General features: G+C 41.5%; 2 protein-coding genes across 3 annotated transcripts; one reads left to right on the forward strand and one right to left on the reverse strand.

Annotated features, from left to right (window-relative positions):
• Positions 1–2,114: 2,114 nt before the first annotated feature.
• On the forward strand, positions 2,115–18,056 carry tpp2 (tripeptidyl peptidase 2). Of its 2 annotated transcripts, XM_054611225.1 has the most exons (29): positions 2,115–2,320; positions 3,663–3,791; positions 4,004–4,099; positions 4,331–4,435; positions 4,579–4,703; positions 4,817–4,980; positions 5,151–5,305; positions 5,394–5,470; positions 5,902–6,029; positions 6,445–6,693; positions 6,782–6,897; positions 6,995–7,166; positions 7,263–7,420; positions 7,508–7,584; positions 7,672–7,778; positions 8,258–8,412; positions 8,649–8,765; positions 8,867–8,967; positions 9,053–9,149; positions 9,239–9,376; positions 9,508–9,752; positions 10,264–10,342; positions 11,995–12,033; positions 12,475–12,626; positions 12,735–12,831; positions 12,954–13,084; positions 13,937–14,213; positions 14,674–14,793; positions 14,940–18,056. In XM_054611225.1, the coding sequence occupies exons 1-29, from the start codon at positions 2,156–2,158 to the stop codon at positions 15,027–15,029; spliced, it is 3,861 nt and encodes a 1,286-aa protein (XP_054467200.1). In that variant the 5' UTR covers positions 2,115–2,155; the 3' UTR covers positions 15,030–18,056. The 2 variants fall into 2 exon arrangements, with proteins under 2 accessions (XP_054467200.1, XP_054467209.1); XM_054611234.1 differs by lacking the exon at positions 11,995–12,033.
• Positions 18,057–19,126: 1,070 nt separating this feature from the next.
• Positions 19,127–23,289, reverse strand: LOC129106126 (uncharacterized). Its single transcript, XM_054617464.1, has 7 exons — positions 23,217–23,289; positions 22,977–23,116; positions 22,534–22,651; positions 20,990–21,700; positions 19,871–20,007; positions 19,671–19,788; positions 19,127–19,512 (listed from the first exon to the last, which is right to left on the reverse strand). The coding sequence occupies exons 1-7, from the start codon at positions 23,287–23,289 to the stop codon at positions 19,127–19,129; spliced, it is 1,683 nt and encodes a 560-aa protein (XP_054473439.1).
• Positions 23,290–23,667: the final 378 nt, after the last annotated feature.

Genomic DNA, 23,667 nt, shown 5'->3' on the forward strand with positions numbered 1-23,667 from the left:
AATCTGGTATTATGGGGGAAAAACAAATAAAATCTCTACGAATAGCACATGAATCAAATCTTAGAGGAATGAATGTGATCTGGGTTGTGGAAAGAACACCAATGCAACTTTGTCTCTAATATTTCTAGCTCACATATTTGCAGAATCTCCAAGATGATCAGACTTGTGTTTTTTTTAGTCGATTGTTTTGCACACTCCTCCATTCTCAACGCTGCATCTGGAGAAAAATTAAAATACAAAAAGCAGAAATCATGCAGTAGGGTAGTTAGTAGTGGGGTTACAGAAAAACTAATCAGCAACATATGCATATATGCGTACATCCTTGCTCCATCCTTCCAGTTAAACCATCCAAAGATCCAAACATTTATACAAAAACACAACCTTTTGTTCATCTGCCACAGTCTCTGATCTGTAATAGGGGGGAAAAATGTCGTAGAGGATTATATATGTAATCCTCCAAAACCCTTAATGCATGCAACCCCCCAATAAATGAGCAAGCGTGAGATACAGTGTGACAATATAGAGCATTTTGGCTTATGATCAGTGCAAGCAGCTACTCTTCAAATGATGGATGTTTGCATGAAGACTTGTTTAGATAATCACGTTTGAAATTTAAATCTTTAGATGTTAGTGTCTATTATTTCGTCCCTAAATATTATACAAAACCCATTCATTTTGTAATTGCAGTAGCAGCCCTGCTATATTTGCAATTCATTACTTCAGTTAGTTTAGTAAGCCCTTGAGATCAAGAAGAACAAAGCATGACTGCAGCAATGCCAGAACTATCAGTATTATAGCACAACCTAGTGTGCACTATGGGCCAGTGACCCCAACTTCAAGATTTCCAGGATGGAGGCAATCGTCATAAATATATTTTAGACTGGTCTGTGGTTTTATGCCAGTCTTCATTTTGCTTGCCTGATATAATGCAAGTAAGACAGTTTCACATAATTAAATTAATGTAGCAGGCCTTAGGGTGTCAGGGAGTCGAACATTAAGTCAGTCGTAATAAACCAGTATCTCAGCTCAGCACTGTGTTGAGATTATGTTACTGGGTGTTTTTCTTGTATTTCTACACTTTTGGCTAAATTTTCGAGGTTAAATGTCCTGGTGACTGTTGCAATCTTCCAGAGGTTTGCTGGAGTAATCTTTTCAAATAAGTCTTAAACTAGTCAAGAACTAGACAGATTTGTGCAAGAGTTCTATCTGAAATCTGCATTGTAACGGGGTTTTTTTGCATATTGTGGCTGATTAGCTAAAAATCACAATTTAACAGGTGAACAAAGCTATACAGTAGAATTATGGAAATGTCAATCAGCTACCATTTGTACACCCTGTCACACTCCCGAGAGGACAATCACCTGTGCATACCAAATTGTATTTCCTGAGTCCTAACAGTGCACACTTATAATAATAGCAATAATTCTCCAATGTGACAGTTATTGGGTAAACGCTATGTTAATTGTGGTAAACTCAACCCTTAGACCAAAACAGTAAACTACTAGTGCAGTTTAACAAGCCCAGATATTCACACATGGACCCAAACTTTGATCAAACGCAGTACAAGGTTTCTGCTGTTTCAGTTTGGTGTTTGATATATAAAAACAAATGCAATTTTGATCAAGCCGGCACATGGGGGATTTCACCCTGAAAATCCAAAATCTGGGCTTTTGCTGCTAGATAAGACAGCCTTGGGTATAATCAGCAAAATAGTATTATCTCTCTCTCTCTCTATTTATATATATATATATATATATATATATATATATATATATATAACTATATATAATCAGCAAAATAGTGTTTAATATATATAGAGATACATCTATCTATCTATCTATCTATCTATCTATCTATAGATATATATATATCTAACTATATCTAATCAGCAAAATAGTGTTTTAATATATATATATATATATATATATATATATCTATAGATATATGTATAGATATATATATATATATATATAATATATATATATATATATATATAGTTATAGTTATAGAGTTAAAGGCCTTTTCACTGCCCCTTTAAGCCTCTCTCCTCCAGCCTCTCTCTCTCCATCTCTCTGTGTCTCCCTCCCTCTCTCTCTCTCTCTCTCTCTCTCTCTCACCATCTCTCCGCTTTGTTGTCATTGTCTCTCTGTGGACCATGGCCTCTCACTCTAATGAAGAACCGTTCCCCTTCCACGGGCTGCTCCCCAAAAAAGAAACCGGTGCCGCCTCGTATCTCACCAGGTTCCCCGAGTACGATGGCCGAGGAGTGCTCATCGCCATCCTCGACACCGGCGTGGACCCCGGGGCCCCCGGCATGCAGGTACGTCCGACCGGCTGCCTCGCTTTAGCTCCCAGAGCTAGCTGGTGCGAGCTAGCGATGCTAAAGGCCCGAGCCGTCCACAGGATGCTAACACTGGAAGACACACACACACCTACTGTGACAATTAGCTTCACAGCTGCTATGACAACCACATAAACACAAAGTAATTGATATCACGTCATTTATCATTCTGTCAAAGTGTGCTTCGATGCTAGAAAAGTGCATGAGCACAATCGGTAACGGGAGCTAGGCGTGTTAGCATGTTAGCCTGTTAGCATGTTAGCCTGTTAGCCTGGGAGCTAACAGCTGCATTTGTCCGGTTCGGTCAGTCTCCTCAGTGGTCTGAGTTTGTCCTCCCACGTGTAGGTAGCAGTGATAACGTACAGTCAGTCAGTCGGTCGTCGGTTAGTAAACCGTGACCATAACTTATAGTTATAGATACATGTTCACGTTATTGCCAAGTCACACCGGAATCTAAATCATTCCCACACAGTCACCTATGTGTATTTGACATATCCTGACATAACCTCACTTCAATCACGTGACACCTCCTTCAGGCCTGCTTCAAAGGCCAGAATCTGACTCTGACCTTTTCACTGTGTGTGTGAACAAATCTGGATATGGAGTAAATGCTGTTACATGCATTAGAAGTGTATTCACTATTCAGCATGGTTTGTACATCATTTACATTCATGTTTTATATATTACATTACATTACAGTCATTTAGCAGACGCTTTTATCCAAAGCGACTTACAATAAGTGTATTCAACATAGGTATTGAAGAGAACTACTAGTCACCAGAAGTCATAAGTACATCTTTCTTAAACAAGCATCTAAGAGCATAAACCAGAGCAAAAGTACAGAAACAAACTAATACGAATACAATAAGTGCTACGAGGAAGGCTCAGGGTAGTACTTCATGAAAGATGGGCAGCGACTCTGCTGTCCTGACGTCAGTGGGGAGTTCATTCCACCACTGTGGGGCCAGGACAGAAAAAAGCTGTGACCGGGTGGATCGGCCGCAGGGACCTCTGAGGCAGCAGAGCGAAGTGGTCGGGCGGGGGTGTAGGGCTTGACCATGGCCTGGAGATAGGAAGGAGCTGTTCCTTTCACTGCCCTGTAGGCTAGCACCAGAGTCTTGAACTGGATGCGAGCTCTTACAGGGAGCCAGTGTGTGTGTGTGTGTATATATATATATATGTATGTGTGTGTGTGTGTGTGTGTGTATGTGTGTATGTGTCTTCAGTCCTCCCTGATCAGAATGATTTACTACTATGTATCCTGTTCAGCCTGAACTTCGTAATTGATTACTGATTGCTTTCTTGATTACTGCGTCTTTAGGTCACAACTGAGGGGAAGCCAAAGATCGTCGACATCATCGATACAACAGGCAGCGGTGACGTGAACATGACCACGTTGGCAGAGCCTAAAGATGGGACAATCACTGGCCTCTCTGGTAGAGCGCTTAAGGTCAGTAGACTCCCCAAAGCTAATATTAAAAACAAAACAAACGGAATAACAGCTGTCACAATGTTCTATCACAGGAATTGTCCCACATCTGAAATCATTTTTTATCGAATCTGTAATACCAATTTTTAAATCTAAATATACTCGACTAGATTATTCGACCTGCACTTTATCTTTTCTTCTTCGTATTATATGTGTCTTTTAATGTCTTCCAGATCCCTCCTGCCTGGGTCAACCCGTCAGGGAAGTATCGCATTGGAGTTAAAAATGGCTATGAGTTCTTCCCTAAGGCTCTCAAAGAAAGAATACAGGTAGGAAGATAGGACACTATTGCTGTACTAGATCTGTCATGGATTCTCACAAGATTGTGGTTTTACAAAGATAGCCTCCCTCCCTTCTAGTGTTACTCCTTTGTATAGGTTTTTTCCAGAGTAGTAAAAAAATAATTGATATTGTCCTGTAGATAAAACATATGAAAATCATTTAGCTTTCCATCCTCTGTGGATGTTTTATAGTGCTTTTGTTGTGCTTTCGTCCACTAGAAAGAGCGAAAGGAGAAGATGTGGGACCCACCACACCGAGCATCACTAGCTGAGGTGTCTCGTAAGACGGAAGAGTTTGACCTCTCTCACCCAACACCCTCACAGGTCAGATCTACAAACCTGAGTTCTCTGTGAACCTGTCAGTGTTTGCATCCAGTTGCTGGTCACAGTAATGGGTTTTTTTCCTAAGTTTTCTTTCTCTACTCTCACTAACAAATGTATTGGTCCCTCCTGCTTTCCCTCTCCAGATGGAGAAGTTGCAGAAGGAAGAACTGCAGAGTCAGTCAGAGTTGCTGGCATCATTAGAAAAGAAGTACAGTGATCCTGGTCCTGTATATGACTGTGTGCTTTGGCATGATGGCGTCACATGGAGGCAAGCAATAATCATTTCTTCTCTTCATACATGATTTTTTGTTTAAACCTTTCCTCTTTGCTATCTACTTGTGCTTACTAATAGTGTATTATCCTTCTTGTTTTTCTCCTTAGGGCTGTAGTTGACACTTCAGAGAGTGGAGAGCTGTCCCAGTGCACTGTGCTTAGCTCCTACAAAGAGACGCAGGAGTTTGCCACGTTAGGAAATGCTGAGATGCTTAACTACTCTGTTAATATTTACGACGAGGGAAACACACTCTGCATCGTCACCAGTGGAGGTGAGGTATCCCAAAGCAAATATAATCTATCTCTTCTGAAAGGAAGCCTAACACAAAAATATAAAAAAAATATAACAGTAGGTTATTGCAGGTTCACCAATTAACACTGCATCCTCTCTAGATGTCCACAGTGTATTCTCCAGTTGAACTTGTTTGTGTGCTTTTTAAAGGTGCTCATGGGACACATGTGGCAAGCATTGCAGCAGGTTACTTCCCAGAGGAGCCTGAGCGCAACGGTGTGGCCCCCGGTGCCCAAATCCTGGCTCTGAAGATCGGAGACACCCGCCTCAGCACCATGGAAACAGGCACAGGACTCATCCGCGCGGTATATAGCTGAGACAAATTTAGATTTCCAGTTTGCTTACCCTTTTTTTTTTACCACCCTTTAATTTTCTTTCTCTTGTCACTCTAAGATGATTGAAGTCATCAACTACAAGTGTGATCTGGTTAACTATAGCTACGGGGAAGCCACCCACTGGCCCAACACAGGGTAGGTATTGCATCAGAGGGTGTGATTGTATGGGTTTGTTGTCTGTTGCACACTGTCACAAACTGGCTCAGGGAATGAGACAAAGTTATACTAAAAAAACAAAACACTTTATTAAATTGCAGTTAACACATATCAAAGTGTGCAAATTAGGTGGGCAGGTCCGTTATGACAGCCATGCATGAAAGTGTGTCATGTGGACTGTAAAGGTGTTCAAGCTGCAAGACCAAAAGAGTGATCGAGAGTGGTTGTCTGCTGTAGCAACGAACAGACAGGGTGGGCACAGGGGCCAGCATTTATAGCTAAAGGGCCCAGGTGAGCCTAATCATCTGAGGACCCTCCCATGTCAGACAGTTAACTGGTGAGGTTCGGTCAGGACAGCGGGAGGGGCGTCACAACACTGTCTGATGATTTTATGTCAATTTGTCTTTCAGGAGGATTTGTGAGGTGATCACAGAGGCTGTGCAGAAGCACAACGTCATATTTGTTTCAAGTGCAGGAAACAACGGCCCGTGCCTCTCCACTGTCGGCTGCCCGGGGGGAACCACCGGCAGTGTCATAGGTACATATGCCGATGACATGAGGATTTGAATTAAACCTCTAATCAAATGCTTATCATTAAAGTCTACACCCTCAGACTGCGTGTTACACAAAGTTTTTGTTCTGGAAAATGGATGTTTGTAGCCATAGTAACACTGGGTCATTAAAAGACATTTACTACAGTTAATAGTATAGCCTATTTGTTAATGATCAATAACTGCTTGTTTTCATTATTCACAAAAGGAAAGCTATAAAAAACACATCAGCTTTATGAATCTTTGGTAGTCATTGTGATGTTAAAATAATTATCCAGATGTTTTATCATGGAAATTTCAATTGCAATGTTGGTTAAAAAAAAAACAAAAAAACATTGTGTATGCTTAAAATGTATGTATCCATTTTCTTGTTGCCTTAATTCTGCTCCCTTCTCTCCATAGGAGTTGGAGCATATGTGACTCCAGACATGATGGTGGCAGAGTATTCCCTGAGGGAGAAGCTGCCTCCCAATCAGTACACCTGGTCGTCCAGGGGCCCCAGCACAGACGGGGCCCTGGGCGTCAGCATCAGTGCGCCTGGCGGGGCCATAGCCTCTGTACCCAACTGGACTCTTCGTGGTACCCAGCTGATGAACGGCACATCCATGTCATCCCCTAATGCCTGTGGCGGCATCGCACTAATCCTCTCAGGTGCGTCTAGGGTCACATATTTATACCAGACGTGGGGATATGGAAGTGCAAATCTGATGCTAGTTTGTGGATTTTGTGTGGTTCAAAGGACTGAAGCAGAGCGGGATCCGTCCGTCTGTTCCTGCGGTGAGGAGAGCGCTGGAGCACACAGCTCAGAAGCTCGATGACATCGAGGTGTTTGCACAGGGTCATGGAATAATCCAGGTAGCTCTTAGTCTTAACATGTTCTATCCTTTTTATATAGCCATTTCTTTACAGGTTTCTTTGTGGCATCCTGTAAGCTACTCCCTTTCTTCCTCAGGTGGACAAGGCATTAGACTACCTCACTCAACATGCCACTTTACCCACAAGCCAACTTGGCTTCTCAGTAAGTGTGGGATCACAGAGAGGCATCTACCTCAGGGACCCGGCCCATATCCTTGCACCCTCAGATCACGGAGTAGGAATTGAACCCATCTTTCCGGAGAACACAGGTGATGTTCATTTTTTAGAAGCACAATCGTTACACTTTTGAATCTACGTGTTTTTCATCTTTAACACCATCTGTCTCCTCCTAACGTCCACTGCAGAAAACTCTGAGCGAATCTCCTTGCAGCTACACTTGGCGCTCACATGTGCCGCCCCGTGGGTCCAGTGCCCCTCCCATCTAGAGCTGATGAACCAGTGCCGTCACGTGAATGTCCGCATCGATCCTATGGGACTGAGGGAGGGAGTGCACTACACAGAGGTAGGGACAGGAAAGAGAGTAGGGCGAAAAGATGGACTTAGTTTCTGAGTCTATTAATGTTAATCTGATGTGCTTTTTTGTTTTTAGGTCTGTGGGTATGATACAGCAGCACCTAGCTGTGGCCCCCTATTCAGAGTCCCAATCACAGTCATTATCCCCACCAAGTAAGTTCTTACATCAGATTGGATTGTTTCTTTTCTGTCACTTCTGATTTAAATGTGTCTGACGGCGCTCTCTCTTTCATCTGACAGAGTGACAGATAGTCGTAATCAGGAGGTGTGCTTCACAGACGTCCACTTCAGACCGGGCCAGATCAGGCGCCACTTCATCACTGTTCCTCAGGGAGCCTCCTGGGCAGGTCAGTACATTGTGTGCTTAATGAAGTGCTTTACATTTCAATTTTCATTTGATCTAGCGTTCATCTTTAGCAAAGTAAATTGGCCTCAGTTATTTGTTAAGTGGATTTTCTCGACCACATTTGCACTTTGGTTACCTTTTGTTGAAAGAATGTGCATGCTGCGCCCCTTGATGTCAGGGTTTTTTTTTCCTCCCACGCTCATCCTGCCTTGGTCACTGAGATTGTCACTGTGAAATTGATTTATTGTTGATAACAAGTGCAATATAGCATGGGGGGGAAAACATTTAAATCCATCAGCGGTATCAAATAACCCAGTCAGTAGTAAGAGAGATGTGACTTGAAATTACTCTGTTTTTATCTAAGTAGAGATCGATGAGCATAATCAAAATATGGCTTTTCCGCCTCATGATATTATCTACATTTCATCTTCTCCTGGCTCTGCTGTTTTTCACCTCTCTGTCCCTGTGTCCCTCCTGCAGAGATCACACTGACCTCTCATACGGGAGACGTGTCGTCAAAGTTCGTTCTCCATGCGGTGCACCTGGTCAAACAGAGAGCGTACAGAGCTAATGAATTCTACAAGTTTTCCTCACTGTTGGAAAAAGGCTCACTGACTGAGGCGTTCCCTGTGCTGGTACGTATTTTCTCATTTATAATATATGTATAATTGACTGGAATTTTGCACATAAATTATGTGTGTGTATATATATATATATATGTATGTATATATATATATATATAACAGAGTCGGCTTTAAAAAAGAAGCTCCACAAGTGCGTGGAATGGAAGTCACTTCATTTCCTAGATGCATACATATGCAAATAACATGTGTGTGGCCTAATTTCTGCATGTTTCTTGTCTCCTCTCCAGTCAGGAAGGATAGTCGAGTTGTGCATCGCACGCTGGTGGGCGAGCCTGGGTGACGTCACCGTGGACTACAGCATCTCGTTCCATGGACTCAACACTACCCCTTCTCCCCTGCACATAGTGAGAAGAAAACAGTTTTGCAGATTAGCAACACGGACAAGTAAACCTCAACCAAGAAAGTATCAGCTCTCTGTTCGAAACTCTCATTTGTTTCTGTGCAGCATGCCTCAGAGGGAGTGACTAATTTTGATGTGTCGTCGCCTTTGAGATACGAGGAGGTGTCCCCCACTATCACCCTCAAGTCTTGGGTTCAGCCTCTCAGGTAACCACGCACACGCACACGCACACGCACACGCACACACACAGTGCAGTTCATTGTTTCATCCTTGTTGTTGTTGTTGTTCTAGGCCCTTAAATTCAAAGATAAAAGCCCTGGGATTGAGGGACGTTCTACCTAACAACAGACAACTCTACGAGATTGTCCTCACCTACAGCTTTCACCAGGTACTGCCAACATCATCAGCATTTGAAAATGCAAAAAAAAATAGCTTTGTTTTCCATGCATGTATAATCTTCTTTTGCTCTGTCCTCAGCCTAAGAGTGGAGAAGTCACCCCCAGCTGTCCCATGCTGTGTGAGCTGCTCTATGAGTCTGAGTTCGACAGTCAGCTCTGGATGCTGTTTGATCAGAACAAGAGACTACTGGGCTCAGGGGACGCTTATCCACACCAGGTACGCTAAGCCACAATAAGAGCTCGTCCCTAAGAAAACATCTTTTTTCTTTGACAGATTTTTTCTTTTATCTTTATTTGTTGATTATACGCATTAAATACATCTCCCTTCTGTCTGTTTTACTTCTTCAGTATTCTCTGAAACTGGAAAAGGGCGACTACGCTGTGCGTCTGCAGGTCCGCCACGAGCAGTCCAGCGAACTGGAGCGCCTTAAGGACCTACCGTTTGTGGTTTCTCATCGTATGTCCACCACGCTCAGTCTAGATGTCTACGAGTCACACCGTGCTGCCCTCATGGCCAAGAAGAAGGCAAACACTGTCACCTTGTGCCCAGGTGCCACACAACCCTTCTACGTCACAGCCCTGCCCGACGACAAGTGAGTCAATTTGGCGAGGGACTTTTAATATGCATTGTATCATCTTATGGAGGGACTTGCCTTCCACGATACAAAAAAGTTCTCAACAGTCTGTGAACATGATTGGTATGATTGCTGCCTGATCACAGAACAGCAGAGACATTACAGAAATAAAAAAGAATACTTTTAATTTACTCTCAGTACATATTTAGGCCTACATGACACAATAGCACCGAGGAAGAAACAGCTGTGACAACTGTCCTTTCAAACTCACAATCACTATTAACACATTAAATCTGCTTTGAGATGAGCTGATGTCCTGTGTGTTAACAGAATACAATTGTATAAATTATCAAAAATATCTTTTTTGCTGATGTTGTAGAATCAAGCTTGTGCTAAGAGTTCAACTTGAGTTATTTCCAAGCAGGGATTAGAAAATATTATTGTGATCCAATTTAGTTTAATGTTCCCATCTTTATTCTCTCCATTGAAGTCTTTCTCCCTTTTTGCTTCTGCCTTTTTTTTTTTTCAGGATCCCTAAGGGAACGAGTCCGGGATGTTATCTTTCAGGCTCTCTGGTTGTCCCCAAGAGCGAGTATGGCAAGAAAGCAGTGAGTGGTCTTATTTGCCATTACCCTCTATCCTCCAGAGCAATAATCAGTCCTGCTCCTCAGGGTCGAGAGTCATGGTAGTTTTCAGTCTCCTTCTCTAATTAGGGAATGTTTCACATTGTTGTGTGAACACATAATAAACTACAATACAGGGCCTATCTGGTTTTGTTAACCAGTGTGCTAATGCTTTAGTTTGACCTGATTTAATGATGAAGATATGAAATTTTACTCATTTAATATGTGATGTACTTGTTGTCCTGAGGATCAGGGGTGAAGGCCAGTGCTCCAATGCTTGTTGCGTCTTCTTTTTTAAGGTTTTATCATGTCTGTCATCACTTTCAGCAATGATAGGACTCTGGTGTGTTGCTTCTTAAATTGGTAGCTGTTTTTGGGGTAATGCATGACATTTTATTTATTCTATTTTTTGTACTTTTTCTTGTTTGCCTTTGTCCATGCTTCTGCTGCTAGTCCAAAATCACAATTTGATGTTGCTCGTTCCATCACAGCTGTCAGATTTCAACACACTGGATCTGGCTGTTTACTGGGTCATTAGATTGCAGTTTAGTTTAAATATTTTAGTTGCAAACATTATCAGAATGAGTTGTCAATCTGTCAGCCAGCCAGTGGCTTCTTGACCTTGTTTTTACAATTTGAAAAAGGGAAGAATATTAGAATGATAAAGAAAAAATCGGGGCAAAATGACTTTGCTCAGCGTTCACTAGGGCTGGGTATTTACTGGCATTTGTCAATGTAAGTACAGATATGATGCCTAGATTTTTGGCACCAACACAGAAAATTATACTTCGGCTTCATTTAAAAAAATGAAGCCAATGCTTTAAAATGTTAAATGTCTAAGTTTAAGAATTTGTGAACAAGATTATGGATCTGACCAGCCTTATAGATGCCTGACAGTTATATATACCTCAGGCAACTGATTGTATTTTGGTAGGTATTCCAAAAAAGCATTCAGGTTTGATACCCAGTCGAAATGTTCATATGCTGACCGCAGAGGCACGTAGATTGCACAAAAAAGAATGACTTTGCTTCATGATTAGCACAGCTAGTGTGTGCTTTCTTAAATTGAAGAACAAAAATGTAATACTCACTCTGATTTGTGTACAAGACAATGGCAAATGTTTCATTTCTGGAGCTTATTCATACCATCTCTATGGGCTGCAGGTGCAACACATGTCTGAATATTTATTTTTTAACAGCTCTGTGTGTCTTTGGCTGAACTAACCTGACTCGGCAGCTCTAATGCAAATATCTTTCCAGCTTCAGCATCCATTTACATACTAATGTTTTTTTCATTGTATTCCTTAAGATTGTTTGAGTCTCACAAACGCGTAAGGATTTTACTGTCTTCAAGTCAAAGATTCACTGTGACACCACATCATATTTTTACTAAAGTTTTCAGTTCTGTGTGAAGATGCAGAGCAGATGTCGTTAAAACAAGTTGATCAGACTTGTAAGATGTTGGCACAAGATATAGAAATCACAACTGTTTACCACTGTAGCATTAATTAAAGTGTGACAGGTAGGTGGATTATACTCTGAATCTGATTTTAAAAAAAAAAACATGAAGAAAGAGAGAATCCTTTTTGGTGTGTTTGTGTTGTCTCTTCCTTACTGTGTGTTATTCTGACCACCAGGGGCAGGCCTCTGCAAAACGACAAGGAAAGTTTAAAAAGGTACTGGAAGAGTTAGAAACACTTTACAACAGAGCGCCCACTGCTCTCCTACCATCAGGAAATGGCTTATTCCTTACCTGCAGATGGGATTTGTCAATCTACATTAATTATGTCAAAGCATGTCAACATTGCTGTATTGAATTATGCAACTGGCTAGTCGTAATGGGTATTTCATTTTGATATAGAGTAAAGTTTTCTGGTGGTCAGTTAACATTACTAAAATCAACATCAATAGACAATGGGCATCAATTCAAGCTTGTATAACTGGGAACTGAAAGGTATTAAGTTAACCAGAAGAAGTTTGGAGTCATAGGACATTGGTAGGAAGAGAGTGAGAATTTGGGATGCTGATTCAGAGCAGTAGAAGAGGTCATGGATTTTATTGAATGTATTAGTTATTATTTTTTGACTAAACTATTTTTTTTCTTTGTATTCATACAGGATATTGTGCCTGTCATCTACCACTTAATTCCTGCTCCCAACAAAACAAAGAATGGAGGGAAGGAGAAGGACAAGGAGGGGGACAAAGAAAAAGACGTGAAAGAGGAGTTTGCTGAAGCTATGAGAGACTTAAAGATCCAGTGGATGACAAAGTGAGCACAGTAGCTCTTTTGTTTTCCTCAGCCACACATTGCTTGCTTTTTTTTTTGTTCTTTTATTTCTCATTTAACCACTTGTCATGTTCTCTCTTTGCTGTTCAGGTTGGACTCTAGCTCCATCTATGATGAACTGAGGGAGAACTACCTAGATCACCTCCCGCTGCATGTGCAGAGACTGCATCAGCTGGACTCTGAAAAGGTAAGGGTACATACCAGGAAGACACAAGGGGCTCATGGAGGAAGCTCTGGCAGGATTCATCCGAGGAGCATTTAATTATTCAGCTCCAGAAGTATGAAATTACTTTTTGCTTGTTTTTCCAGGAGCGTGTAAAACGTCTGAAAGAGGTGGTATCAGCAGCCGACATTGTCGTCTCCCACATCGACCAGACGGCCTTGGCTGTTTACCTCACCCTGAAGACGGACCCTCGGCCCGATGCCGCCTCTATCAAGACGTATGTATCACACACACAGTGTTATTAATTGGTGAAATATGAACATTGTTATTGTTCTTCATCGAGGCACACTCAATTGAGGGTAAAGAGGCAAGCAGAGATGAGATAAAATTGGTTAACCACAGAAAAAGTAAATTACAGTAAAATTCTTTAACTGCATTGAACATTACAGACTTGGGATATTTAACAATTTTACAATATCTGCAAGTGTGGAATATGAACCGATAGATAGAGTAGAAATAGTTTAGCCGACGTGGTAAGACACCAAGATCCCAAAACATCTCACCTCATGATCAAGATAGTATTTGACAATGAGCAACACTTTGTAGCTTTGAAAAAATAAATAGCAGAGGAAAGTTTATTTAATAAGCGATAAGCACATATCCTAATTCTATTCAATGCACTCAAAAGGTTTTGTTGGTAGCCTCTCTTAGTAATCTTGTGAGACCAGTAGTGTATGCTTTCTAATGTTAGCAAAACTCATGATAAACAGTGCTGTGTAACCGACATTCTGTGAGATAGTTAACTGTTACACAACATTTGAGCATTTGCCAAATCCAGTAATGGTCACTTGTGGCCAGTGTCCACTATTCAGAAAAAGTAACCTACCAGTGGTCTCGCTACCAGTTGTCTTGCTTTAAATATGCGGCCTTTTTCCATAAAGCTTCACTTTAAATTTTTCAAATGTATTGATTATTTTTTTAAGAAGTCAGCTGAAGATTACTTTGTTTCAGGTGGGAAGGTGCCTAATCCCCGCTGTAAAACTCTAGGAGACACTGAGTAGATCCTCCCAATAAAAATTGCTGGAGCTCAAGGCCTTAATTCTGACCTGTCTTCTAACATCTGTTTCAGCGACATGGAGAAGCAGAAGTCGTCTCTGCTGGACGCTCTGTGTAGGAGGGGCTGCGCTCTGGCCGACCAGCTCCTGCTGCCCCCTGTGCCACAGGACGGCGCCGCTGCTGTCTCCACGGGACAATCATCAGCAGCAGCAGCAGCAGAAGAAGAAGAAGAGGAGGAGGTCGGGGAACAGGTGGCCAGCAGCTCTGACGACACCGTGCACAGCGTGATTACAGCTCTGACAGATACGTTTTGGGAGGTGCAGAAGTGGGCGGAGCTAACTGACTCCAAGGTGAGCAAGATTCTTTTAGACAAATTAGGAAGGCCAAAGTCAGTTCAGTTAGTTACTCAGTATTCTGAGGTGACTTTATCTGCCGTGTGAGATAATAATTTCTTTATTGTCAACAAATTGCATGAAAAGATCAAAAACAACAATGCGTCCATCTCTCAGTACTTTCTGACTTCCCTAAACTGGTTCCTACAGCGACAACACAGACCTTAATAAAACAAGTCAGATATATTGTTTACTTTTTTTTTTTTTTAAATCCTTAACTAATTTGCTAAAACATGAGATGTTAATGAAATCAAGTCCTTGTTGGTTTTGGTCTTTCACAGGATTTCCTGACAATTACAAAATAAAGAACATCAACAGACTTATCATTTGTTTTCATCCCCTTACCCGTGTTCTTTTCTTCTTAACTTTATAAACCTTATATATTGTTTTTTGGTTTTTTTTCTTCTCCACTGCTCAGGTGTTGATGTTTTCATACAAACACGCTCTTGTGAACAAGATGTACGGCCGAGCCTTAAAATATGCCTCAAAGATGGTGGAGGAGAAGCCGAGCAAAGACAACATGAAGAACTGCATCCAGGTATGAGATCAGCGACGATCTGTTTAAAATATATATACATACATACAGACAGACAGACAGACAGACAGACAGACATTTTCAGCTGCATACTCTCCAAAGACCGAGAGGTTCCCTTTGAATCATTTCCTGTTGTTTTTGTTTTCCAGCTGATGCGACACCTCCAATGGACACACTGTGCCACCTTCAGTGAGAACTGGCTCCCTGTCATGTACCCCGCAGAATACACGCCATTCTAGGCCAAGACCCACATGCATGCATGAGCAGCATGGCCGTACATGGTTAATTGGATATCATGTCCCTCAGGGTCACATGATCTATGCATCTGGGTTTTCAAATTTAGACATTGGTTGACAGCTAAATGAAGGATAACACCGACTGTTTATGTTTCGAGGCACTGAATACCTTATCAAGCGAGAAGGGATCATGTTTGTCCTGTTTTTAAATGTCTTGTTGAACATCACAGCTCTGCAGACCACGTGGCATGAAAGTTCATTATAATGCCACCAATGTTTAAATTTTTAAAATGCTTCAAACCTCTGAGCCTGTAGCTCAGTGCTCTCTTGGTTCGGTGTTGTCCTTTTATTTTGGTGTCATCTACACATTTGGAAGCTCTCACATCCCCACTCATCCTCAGCTGTCTGGACTTCACATTAACCTCATTCTCTTGTGTAAATACTGTAAAAGGGCCAGTGTGGGCTCAAGGGAAGCATCCCAAGTCTTTAAAAAAAACAACAACTGGTACCCCAACTACTCACACAAACAAATCAACAGCAGCAAAACTCATGACTGGCTGTTATGATACTTCAAGATTGGAGGACTTGCTGCTGCATGATGTTCGGACATACGGGGGGGGGGGCACGCAGAATCTGCCTGGTCCCTGACTTAAAAGGGAGACAGAACTTGATATCTATTTTTCTTTGTTTTTTCAATTGTTCCAGCCAGGCCGGGTTGATAAAGTTAACATTTAGTCTTGTCTGTCTTTTAGGCTCAGATTCATGTACACAGAACACAAAACAGTATTGAGGTGCCTTCCTACATGTACCTTACCGTTTTTTCTGATGGGATGAAAAACAGTGAGAGGCTGCAGAATCATTACCGTCAGCCGCTTGCTGTCATTTCACCCATCAGCCTTTGGTGTCAAATGTGGCTTTAAAGCTCATCTCTGCAGCACGAGTGGTTCGTGCACTGTATGCAGGCCGTCAGTGACGTGTCAGATAATAGGAAGCCACAAACGCACTTCATACTGCAGCGACCTGAGCAGCACATTTGACAAACCATCTTCACAGACCTCACTAACATAAGAAGTGCTGTCGTGGGCAGCGGAAGGATGTTCAGATTTCATTGTAAAAATGTTCACTGAGTATTAGATGTTTCCCTGCAGCATTCAAAATGTTGCATTTGTACACAGTGTCATAAAATAATGTACATACACACAACATAAAAATATTAAGATGCAATAGGTATATAATACAAATATTATTCGGATTGATGTATTTTGCATATATGCATGTCTTCTAGGATGTAAGGAAAAACAATAGTTTTATTTGGAAGCAGATTTTAGTTTGTTTCAATTTGAGAGATTTTTAATCCCATACAAGAGTCTGACGATAATCCACAAGTGTGTGTGTGTGTGTGCGTGTGTGTGTGTTTGTGAATGATTTAACATGTTATTTGTGAGCATATTTTGTGTACTTGAACATTTTCTCTCTACAGAACTGAAACGATAGCTAACTAGAGGGTTTAAGCATGATTTTTTTTTTCTTCAGATACTTACCTTATTTAACCGTATTTACTTTAAAGGACAAAGCCAGCGGTTTTGCATGTTTTATCCGATTAACTTAAAATCACAAAATGTCATCACAACTAACCATTTTACATCTGTTATTTTAGATTTTTTCCAGGTAACTGTTTCTTATCACCTTAATATGAGGAGACTTTTAAATCTCCCATAGTTAACACCAAATCTGCATTAAAGGCCTTAAAACCAAACCAGAGATATCTGGTCCCAACTGACAAGACAGTTTATTAGAACTTGTTGCAGCTCTCGAGCCACAAAAGGATTTATACTTGTCTACATACGCAGTAGTAGCCATTTGCTACTGCTTGAAGAATTTGTTTTTTCGTGTTAATGGAAAATAACAGCTGTAGAGATTGGTAGGAAAATGCACCGCATGCATTTGTTAACTGTCAGGTGTACATGATTTTGAGTTGATCTAAAACTTCCAAAAACACTGGCATGGTCCTCTTTAAAATATCTCACCTGAATCACGTAACAGCTGAAGACAAGCGGCTGTTTGTTTTCACAATGCCAGTGCAAATGAGGACCACGCTAAAGATACAAACCACATATTAACTTTTTATCTTTTATAATTGTGATTCTAAACCGTTTCCACTTGTTCTGTAAAACAAAGTTTGATCCGTAGTTTAAACAAATAAGGATTGTCCCACAGTTGGTTTCGAGAAGCACGAAGGCTTAACATTATAAAATAAATCTTCACAATATTGAATAGATGAAGCAATTAGATTTTACCCTCAAACCCGGCAGTTTGAGAACCACTGGTCTCCTACATGTTACAGCTCTAAATTATGTTTCAAGTCCTCACAAGTAGAAGGTGCATGCTTAAGAATGTAAAAGCAGCTGCTTTTTAAGCCGAGGCCTTTCATCCTCATAGGAGTAGACAATCTTTTCTGGGGTGACAGGTGACTGTACGTACGGAGCAAATCAGTGGTCACAACTCGACGCAGGGGTAAGGACACCTTGTGTTTCTGTTTTTAGCTCTGACACACTTTCTGCAGCGGCCTCAGCGCGGACGTCTCCAGGTGTGCTGGAGTCAGTTGGGTTCGACAGAATTTGTGCTCATCGTGTGTTACTTTCCGCATGTTCTGTTTACTCGTGCGTCCTCGTCCTTTTTTCTCTTTTCCTTTTGGGGTTTGGTTCAGGCAGTAAGCGTTGCCAATAACAGTCTCTAAAAATGGCCTTAACTTTCACCACAGGACTGTACCGTCCGTTTCTAGCACCAAACAGATTATCTCTATGTCTGTTGCTTCTTCTGGATGTTGAGTGTTTATATTTGTAGTCATTAAATCTAGTAAATGCCAATATTTTACAGAATGTTATGAGATAAGGTTGTATGCTCTAATTATTATTTTATACACATTCTTCCTCGATGATGTGGGAAAGACCCAAACTACTGTCACACTATTTTGTGGTCAGAAAGGAATAACGTCACAAACACGGAAACCAACACTGAATAAAAATTATTTGGAAGAATTTGTTTTTTTGTGGTCTTTGCTTGAATGGCTTTACCCTTCATTGCTTCAGTACTCTTTATTTTACTCTGCATTTATAATAAAGAGTTAGTCCATAAATGACAAAGTAAAGAACAAAAATAAGTAAAAAGACAAACAGGTTTTTCTTCATTTTCTCTTTACTATTTTAAATAACAGAAATGTAAAACTGTGACTGTGAACGCAGGGACGTCCTCCATTCAGAGGACCGGCATTTTGATCCCTGGCTCCGGCAGTCCATGTCGATGTGTCCTTGGGCAAGACACTTAGCCCCAAGTTGCTCCCGAAGGCTGTGCCATCGGTGTGTGGATGTTGTATGAATGTTGGTTAGTCTTAGAGTCCTGATGTGCAGGTGGCACCTTGCATGGTAGCCCCTGTCATCAGTGTGTGAATGGGTGAATGATATGTAATGTAAAAGTGATTTCAGTGGTCGTAAGACTAGAAAAGCGCTATACAAGTACAGTTCATTTACCATAAAAAAAAAAATACAATTCACATGCCGACAAAAACAGGACATTTCAGTAACTGATGAATACAAGCAGAGAAAGGGATGTGACTTCCACTTGTTTTTCATTATCAATTAATCTTCTGATTATTTTCTCAATTAAACTGATCAATTGTTTGGTCTTGAAAATGTATTAATAGAAAAGCATTGAATCTGCACATTTGACAAGCTGAAACCATCAAACGTTCTTGAAAATGACTGAAAAGATGTCCTGTCAATCAGCTTATGCAGACTTAAATTGTGCCGAAAACAGAGTTGAACTCACCAAGTTGTCTGCAAGGCGTGAAGTGTTTTGAGAAAGTGCAAGTCACCACAACCACAAGAGATCCTTGAGTGTGTAGCCATAACTGATATAATGCAGTTTGCTGCAGCATAATGTGAGATAGGGTGTGGACAGACATAGAGGTGCACACTCACCCACTCAAAGAACTACACGCATGCACAAAAGCGACCGATTGCATCTATTTGTAATAACTATATACTCGCCCTTTGACTTTCCGTGATGTTAATAAGACTTTAAATACATATATTTTCTGTCTCTCACTCTCTACACGTTGCCATGAAGATCTTCATCTCTCCGTCTTCAGCCAGCAGACTTGTGTGAAAAGCCTTTTTAAAGTTCTCAGTGAAAGTCAGATCGGTCTCAAACCTCACCTTGTTGGCCCAGATCACAGTCGTTCCTGGTTTGCAGAAATGCTTCATGGTGGCCAGGAGCTCGTCCAGGAAGTCGTGGTGGTAGACCACGTCAGCTGCCAGCACGTAATCATACCGGTAGACAGATGAAGGGTAGGTGCTCTCCAGGTCATAGCCCCAGGACAGAGCTTTCACCTGGGGAGTGTAGCTGCAGTGCTCCCTGGTGTTTCTCATCACATTGGCCCGAAGGTTACCCAACACATCAGATAAGTCTGTAGCTGTGACTGAAGCTCCTGAGGAAAACAGGACATCCAACATCAAAATAGCACAATAAACTTGTGTAAAGCTTGTTTATCGTGTCATGGGTTACTTTTACTAACTTTTACCAAATATTACTGATTGTGATTTTTGTGATTGTGCTCATGTGTGAATTAAACTACAGACTGCTCACCCAGTAGACTGGCCACAATGGTTACCAGTCCAGTTCCTGATCCCAGCTCCAGCACCTCCTTTCCTCGCAGGTTCACCCTCTTCCCGTTGTGCTCCAGGAAGGAGCACAGAGCCAGCGCCTGTAGGGCAAAGACATAGACGTCTCTTATTCATGTATAGAAAACTGTAGAAAACTGTAACGATGTTTTCAGAGGCACTCACTGCTGGCCACATCACTGCTCCAAAGGAGTCTATGGACTCGTGAATAACAATGTCCTGTCCTGCGTAATGGTACACATCTTTACCCAAGCGGCTGTTGAACCCGAGAACGCAGACTGGAGGTCTGTTCTGCTGCTCAGCTGTTTTGATATGTAGAGAGTATGAATCAAAACCACAACAGAAATGAGTTTCCAGTCAGATTCAAAAGCAGTGAAGACAAAAATATAAATACATCATGAACACACAATGCCACAATTTCCAAGTCAAGCACAACTTGAAACGAAAAGCTGATGAGCCTGCTGCTTGATATGATGCAATGAAAAAAACGCATGTCGAATAAGTTCAGACACACTACACCAGTGGACGGAGTACATCAGCCCTCTGTTTACACTGAAGACAATTGGTAAGTTTTGGCTTCACCACACTTTGGTTTTACCACGTGTGTAACATCTCAAGTGTTTTCATCATCATCTATGAAAACAATCCATATCAAAAGGTTGGTTCCCCTAGATGTATTTCCCCACTCGTTGTTGTAACTTAGTGATATCTAGCCAGGCAGATAGTTTAGAGTTTATTTGTGCAGGTTTTGAATGTTTGCTGCCTCACTAATAAAGTGAAGATGAGTGGAATTGTGTTTTGCATCAAATCTAATTACATTTAAAGCAATAATAAACGTCTGCAGCCGTGCTAACAGCTCTGTGAGGCTTAGTCACAGCATTGATCCGTCACGGCTGTGCCACCGTCTGTCCCTAGTACTTCACACTCCTCTTGTCTTCTACTGTATGTCTCCGTCTTGTCTTTGTGTGTATGTGTGTGTGTGTGTTTGTGTGTGTGTGTGTCTCTACTTGTCCTGTGGTCAACCTGGGCCAAATCTACTTACATCCCCTCCGCTCTGTAGTGTCAAGTCTTAGGTGGCTTGAACAGTTTATTTCAAGTTTCCTCCTCATGTGTTACCCTAACCAGCTTTTCTGTGTTTGAGAATCTCTGCTCGCCCTTCCTCCTGCTGCTTTGCCGCTCTCACAGCCTGCCATCTCTGTTAGCTGCTTTGCTTGCAGGTCAGCTCTCTCAATCAATGAAATAATACACAAGTGTGCGTATTCACAGATCACGTAGATGACTTACCTGTAACGTCTTCCTCACTGTCTGTCTCCTCATCCTCTTCATAGTCGTCGTTGTCTTTAAGGACCATTATCTCCTCCGTCTTTTCCTCCAAATCAGACTTATTCTTGTTTTTTTCTTCCTCATCATCTCCTCTTTCATGCTCTACCACATGGGGTTCTTCTGCTACATTGTTTTCTTTTCCTTTACTTTTTTCTTTATTGACATAGTTAATCTCAACGTCATTGTGTTTTTCCACCATGAGCTTTTCATTTCTCTCCCCCTCTTCCATCTTTCCTTTCTCCTTCTCACTCAGCAAATCTTGGATTTTCAGATCACCTTCTCCCTCCTCCTCTTTGCACGTTGCCATGAAGATCTTCATCTCTCCGTCTTCAACAAGCAGACTTGTGTGAAAAGCCTTTTTAAAGTTCTCAGTGAAAGTCAGATCGGTCTCAAACCTCACCTTGTTGGCCCAGATCACAGTCGTTCCTGGTTTGCAGAAATACTTCATGGTGGCCAGGAGCTCGTCCAGGAAGTCGTGAAAGTACACCACGTCAGCTGCCAGCACGTAGTCATACCGGTAGACAGATGAAGGGTAGGTGCTCTCCAGGTCCTGGCCCCAGGACAGAGCTGATGCCTGGGGACTGTATTTGCAGCGATCCCTGGTGTTCCTGGACAGGTTGTGTCTCAGTTTGTTCACAACCTCTGGAATGTCTGTGGCTGTCACCCAGGCACCTGAGGACAGAAATAATGTCATTGTTTCTCCTCTCTCAGGCTGGAGAAGGATACTCCAAGCCCATGGCCCAGCTGAACTCATAGTACTATTTTGAAACTCTTATACTCACTGGAATACTGGAGTACACAACATTCTCTTATCTCTGCTGTTTTTTGATACATTAATCAGACCACCTGTAGAGGTATGAGTTCATGGTTCAAGACCAAATAGGCTTAACATAGTTTATTGATGGGTCCCACGTTTTGTAAGCTCTCTTAATAGAGCTGCTGATCTGAACTATTCCAGTTTGATGTTCTGCATCACATCTTTGATTCATCGATTGTGTGATGGAGGGCTTCAATTGAAATGTAGTTGAGTGTCTAGCTAATAGACAGAGAGGAAAAGGCAATGACTGATTTAATTAAGCCAACAAAAATTGGCAATTGTAGGAGAGGGCTTAATATAACAGTCGTCTGGTTTCACTGCCGACAGTTGATAGTGTTTTTGGCTTAACCACACTTTGGTTTTATCACATCTCACGAAGGAAATGGTGTCAAATAAAGACAACCAATCAAAGGACAAGTTTTGGGCAAGACCAAAACATATGCTGGATATCATTAGTGTCTAGTGACACCTGTCACCCCACATTTGGCGCTCTCTCGAGTTTTGCTTTAAATAAGTGTATCAGAACCCTTTCAACTGTTTTAAGGGGCGTGTTAAGCAACTATAAGAGGAATGGAGCCTGGAGAGAGCCATGTCCCATTCCTTGTTTGATGTTTCTTGTCTTTTGACTGACGTGTACTCTACCTGTGCAAATGGCAAATAGAGTTGAACATGAATGTAAACGTCTTACCCAGGAGCGCTGCTACAACAGACAATAGGCCAGTTCCTGCTCCGATCTCCAGGACCGCCTTGTCCATAAGACTCAACTGTTCACGATGAGTCTCCAGGTAGTGACAGAGAGCCAGAGCCTGAGGGCAGTCAAGATTACTTTGAGTTACAGGAGGTGCTTTAGGGTTTGGGCAACTGATGGATAACTGGAGAAGGTTAAGTATGAACTGGAGACTCAAAGCAGCAAAGACCAACAACGTCTTTGTATCATGTTGTCTAGGGCCCTCAGAGTCCAGACAGCAGCGTGTCAATATATGATATCCCCATGATCCAGAACTGACACTAACGCTGGGATTGTGATTGCATCAAAAAACAGAGCCATCCCCAAAAAATACAGTATTGACAAGTGTAATGGTACCCGCGGGAATTGTCTGTCATATTCTGGCAAATCTAAAAAGTACTCACCCCCGGCCATACCGTGCCTGCAAAGCAGTCAAGAACACCTTCGATGAAAATCTCCTGCCCAGCGAAGTTGTAAACGTCCTTATTTCCTCTGAAGTAGAAATACGGAGCCCAGGCTGGTCTTGCTTGCTTCTCTGACTCATCTGAAAGATACAAAAATCAGATGCTCAGTTCTCTAAGGGTCTCTCAGTGTGTTTGGAAACGTTTTATTCATCCTGCTTTTTCTTGCATCCTTCATCTTACCCTTTTCTTCCTCTTTATCTTCTTCCTCTCTGCTTCTCAAATCCCCCAAAAGGTGTGTGGACAAAGTATCCATTTAGATTCCTGTATGCTGTTGGACTTAGACAGATTTCAGATATTAGAGTTTGAGCTTCAATTCAACTTTTTTGAATGTAATAAAGTCCTGTTTCTTTTTTCATAACTTAGTTATCTTTCTTCTTGAAACAATAGTACAATCATTATTATTAAAACAAGATTCATACAAGACAAAATAAAGATTATACAATATTTTCATGTCATATTTTTATATTTTGCTTACTGATAAGCTTCTGTGACTTCAACCCTTCTCTACATAATTTTGCAGTGTTATATAATCCTTCAGTCCAGCCAGCTATACAGGCAAAACACGCCCTCCAACGTGACCATAAACAGAGCACAATACACATCCAAATTCTCGATAAAAAAGTTCTTTGTG

This window comes from Anoplopoma fimbria, chromosome 2 (genome assembly GCF_027596085.1).
Source record: "Anoplopoma fimbria isolate UVic2021 breed Golden Eagle Sablefish chromosome 2, Afim_UVic_2022, whole genome shotgun sequence".
Lineage (NCBI taxonomy): Eukaryota > Metazoa > Chordata > Actinopteri > Perciformes > Anoplopomatidae > Anoplopoma > Anoplopoma fimbria.

Excerpts from the sequence above, each read along its gene's own strand:
- tpp2 (XM_054611225.1), top strand. The coding sequence starts at position 2,156 with ATGGCCTCTCACTCTAATGAAGAACCGTTCCCCTTCCACGGGCTGCTC. Across the intron at positions 4,436-4,578 it reads CTCACCCAACACCCTCACAG|ATGGAGAAGTTGCAGAAGGA; the intron begins GTCAGATCTACA and ends TTCCCTCTCCAG. Across the intron at positions 4,981-5,150 it reads CTGCATCGTCACCAGTGGAG|GTGCTCATGGGACACATGTG; the intron begins GTGAGGTATCCC and ends TGCTTTTTAAAG.
- LOC129106126 (XM_054617464.1), bottom strand. The coding sequence starts at position 23,289 with ATGGATACTTTGTCCACACACCTTTTGGGGGATTTGAGAAGCAGAGAG. Across the intron at positions 23,117-23,216 it reads AGATAAAGAGGAAGAAAAGG|ATGAGTCAGAGAAGCAAGCA; the intron begins GTAAGATGAAGG and ends TGTATCTTTCAG. Across the intron at positions 21,701-22,533 it reads TGTTGTAGCAGCGCTCCTGG|GTGCCTGGGTGACAGCCACA; the intron begins GTAAGACGTTTA and ends TTCTGTCCTCAG.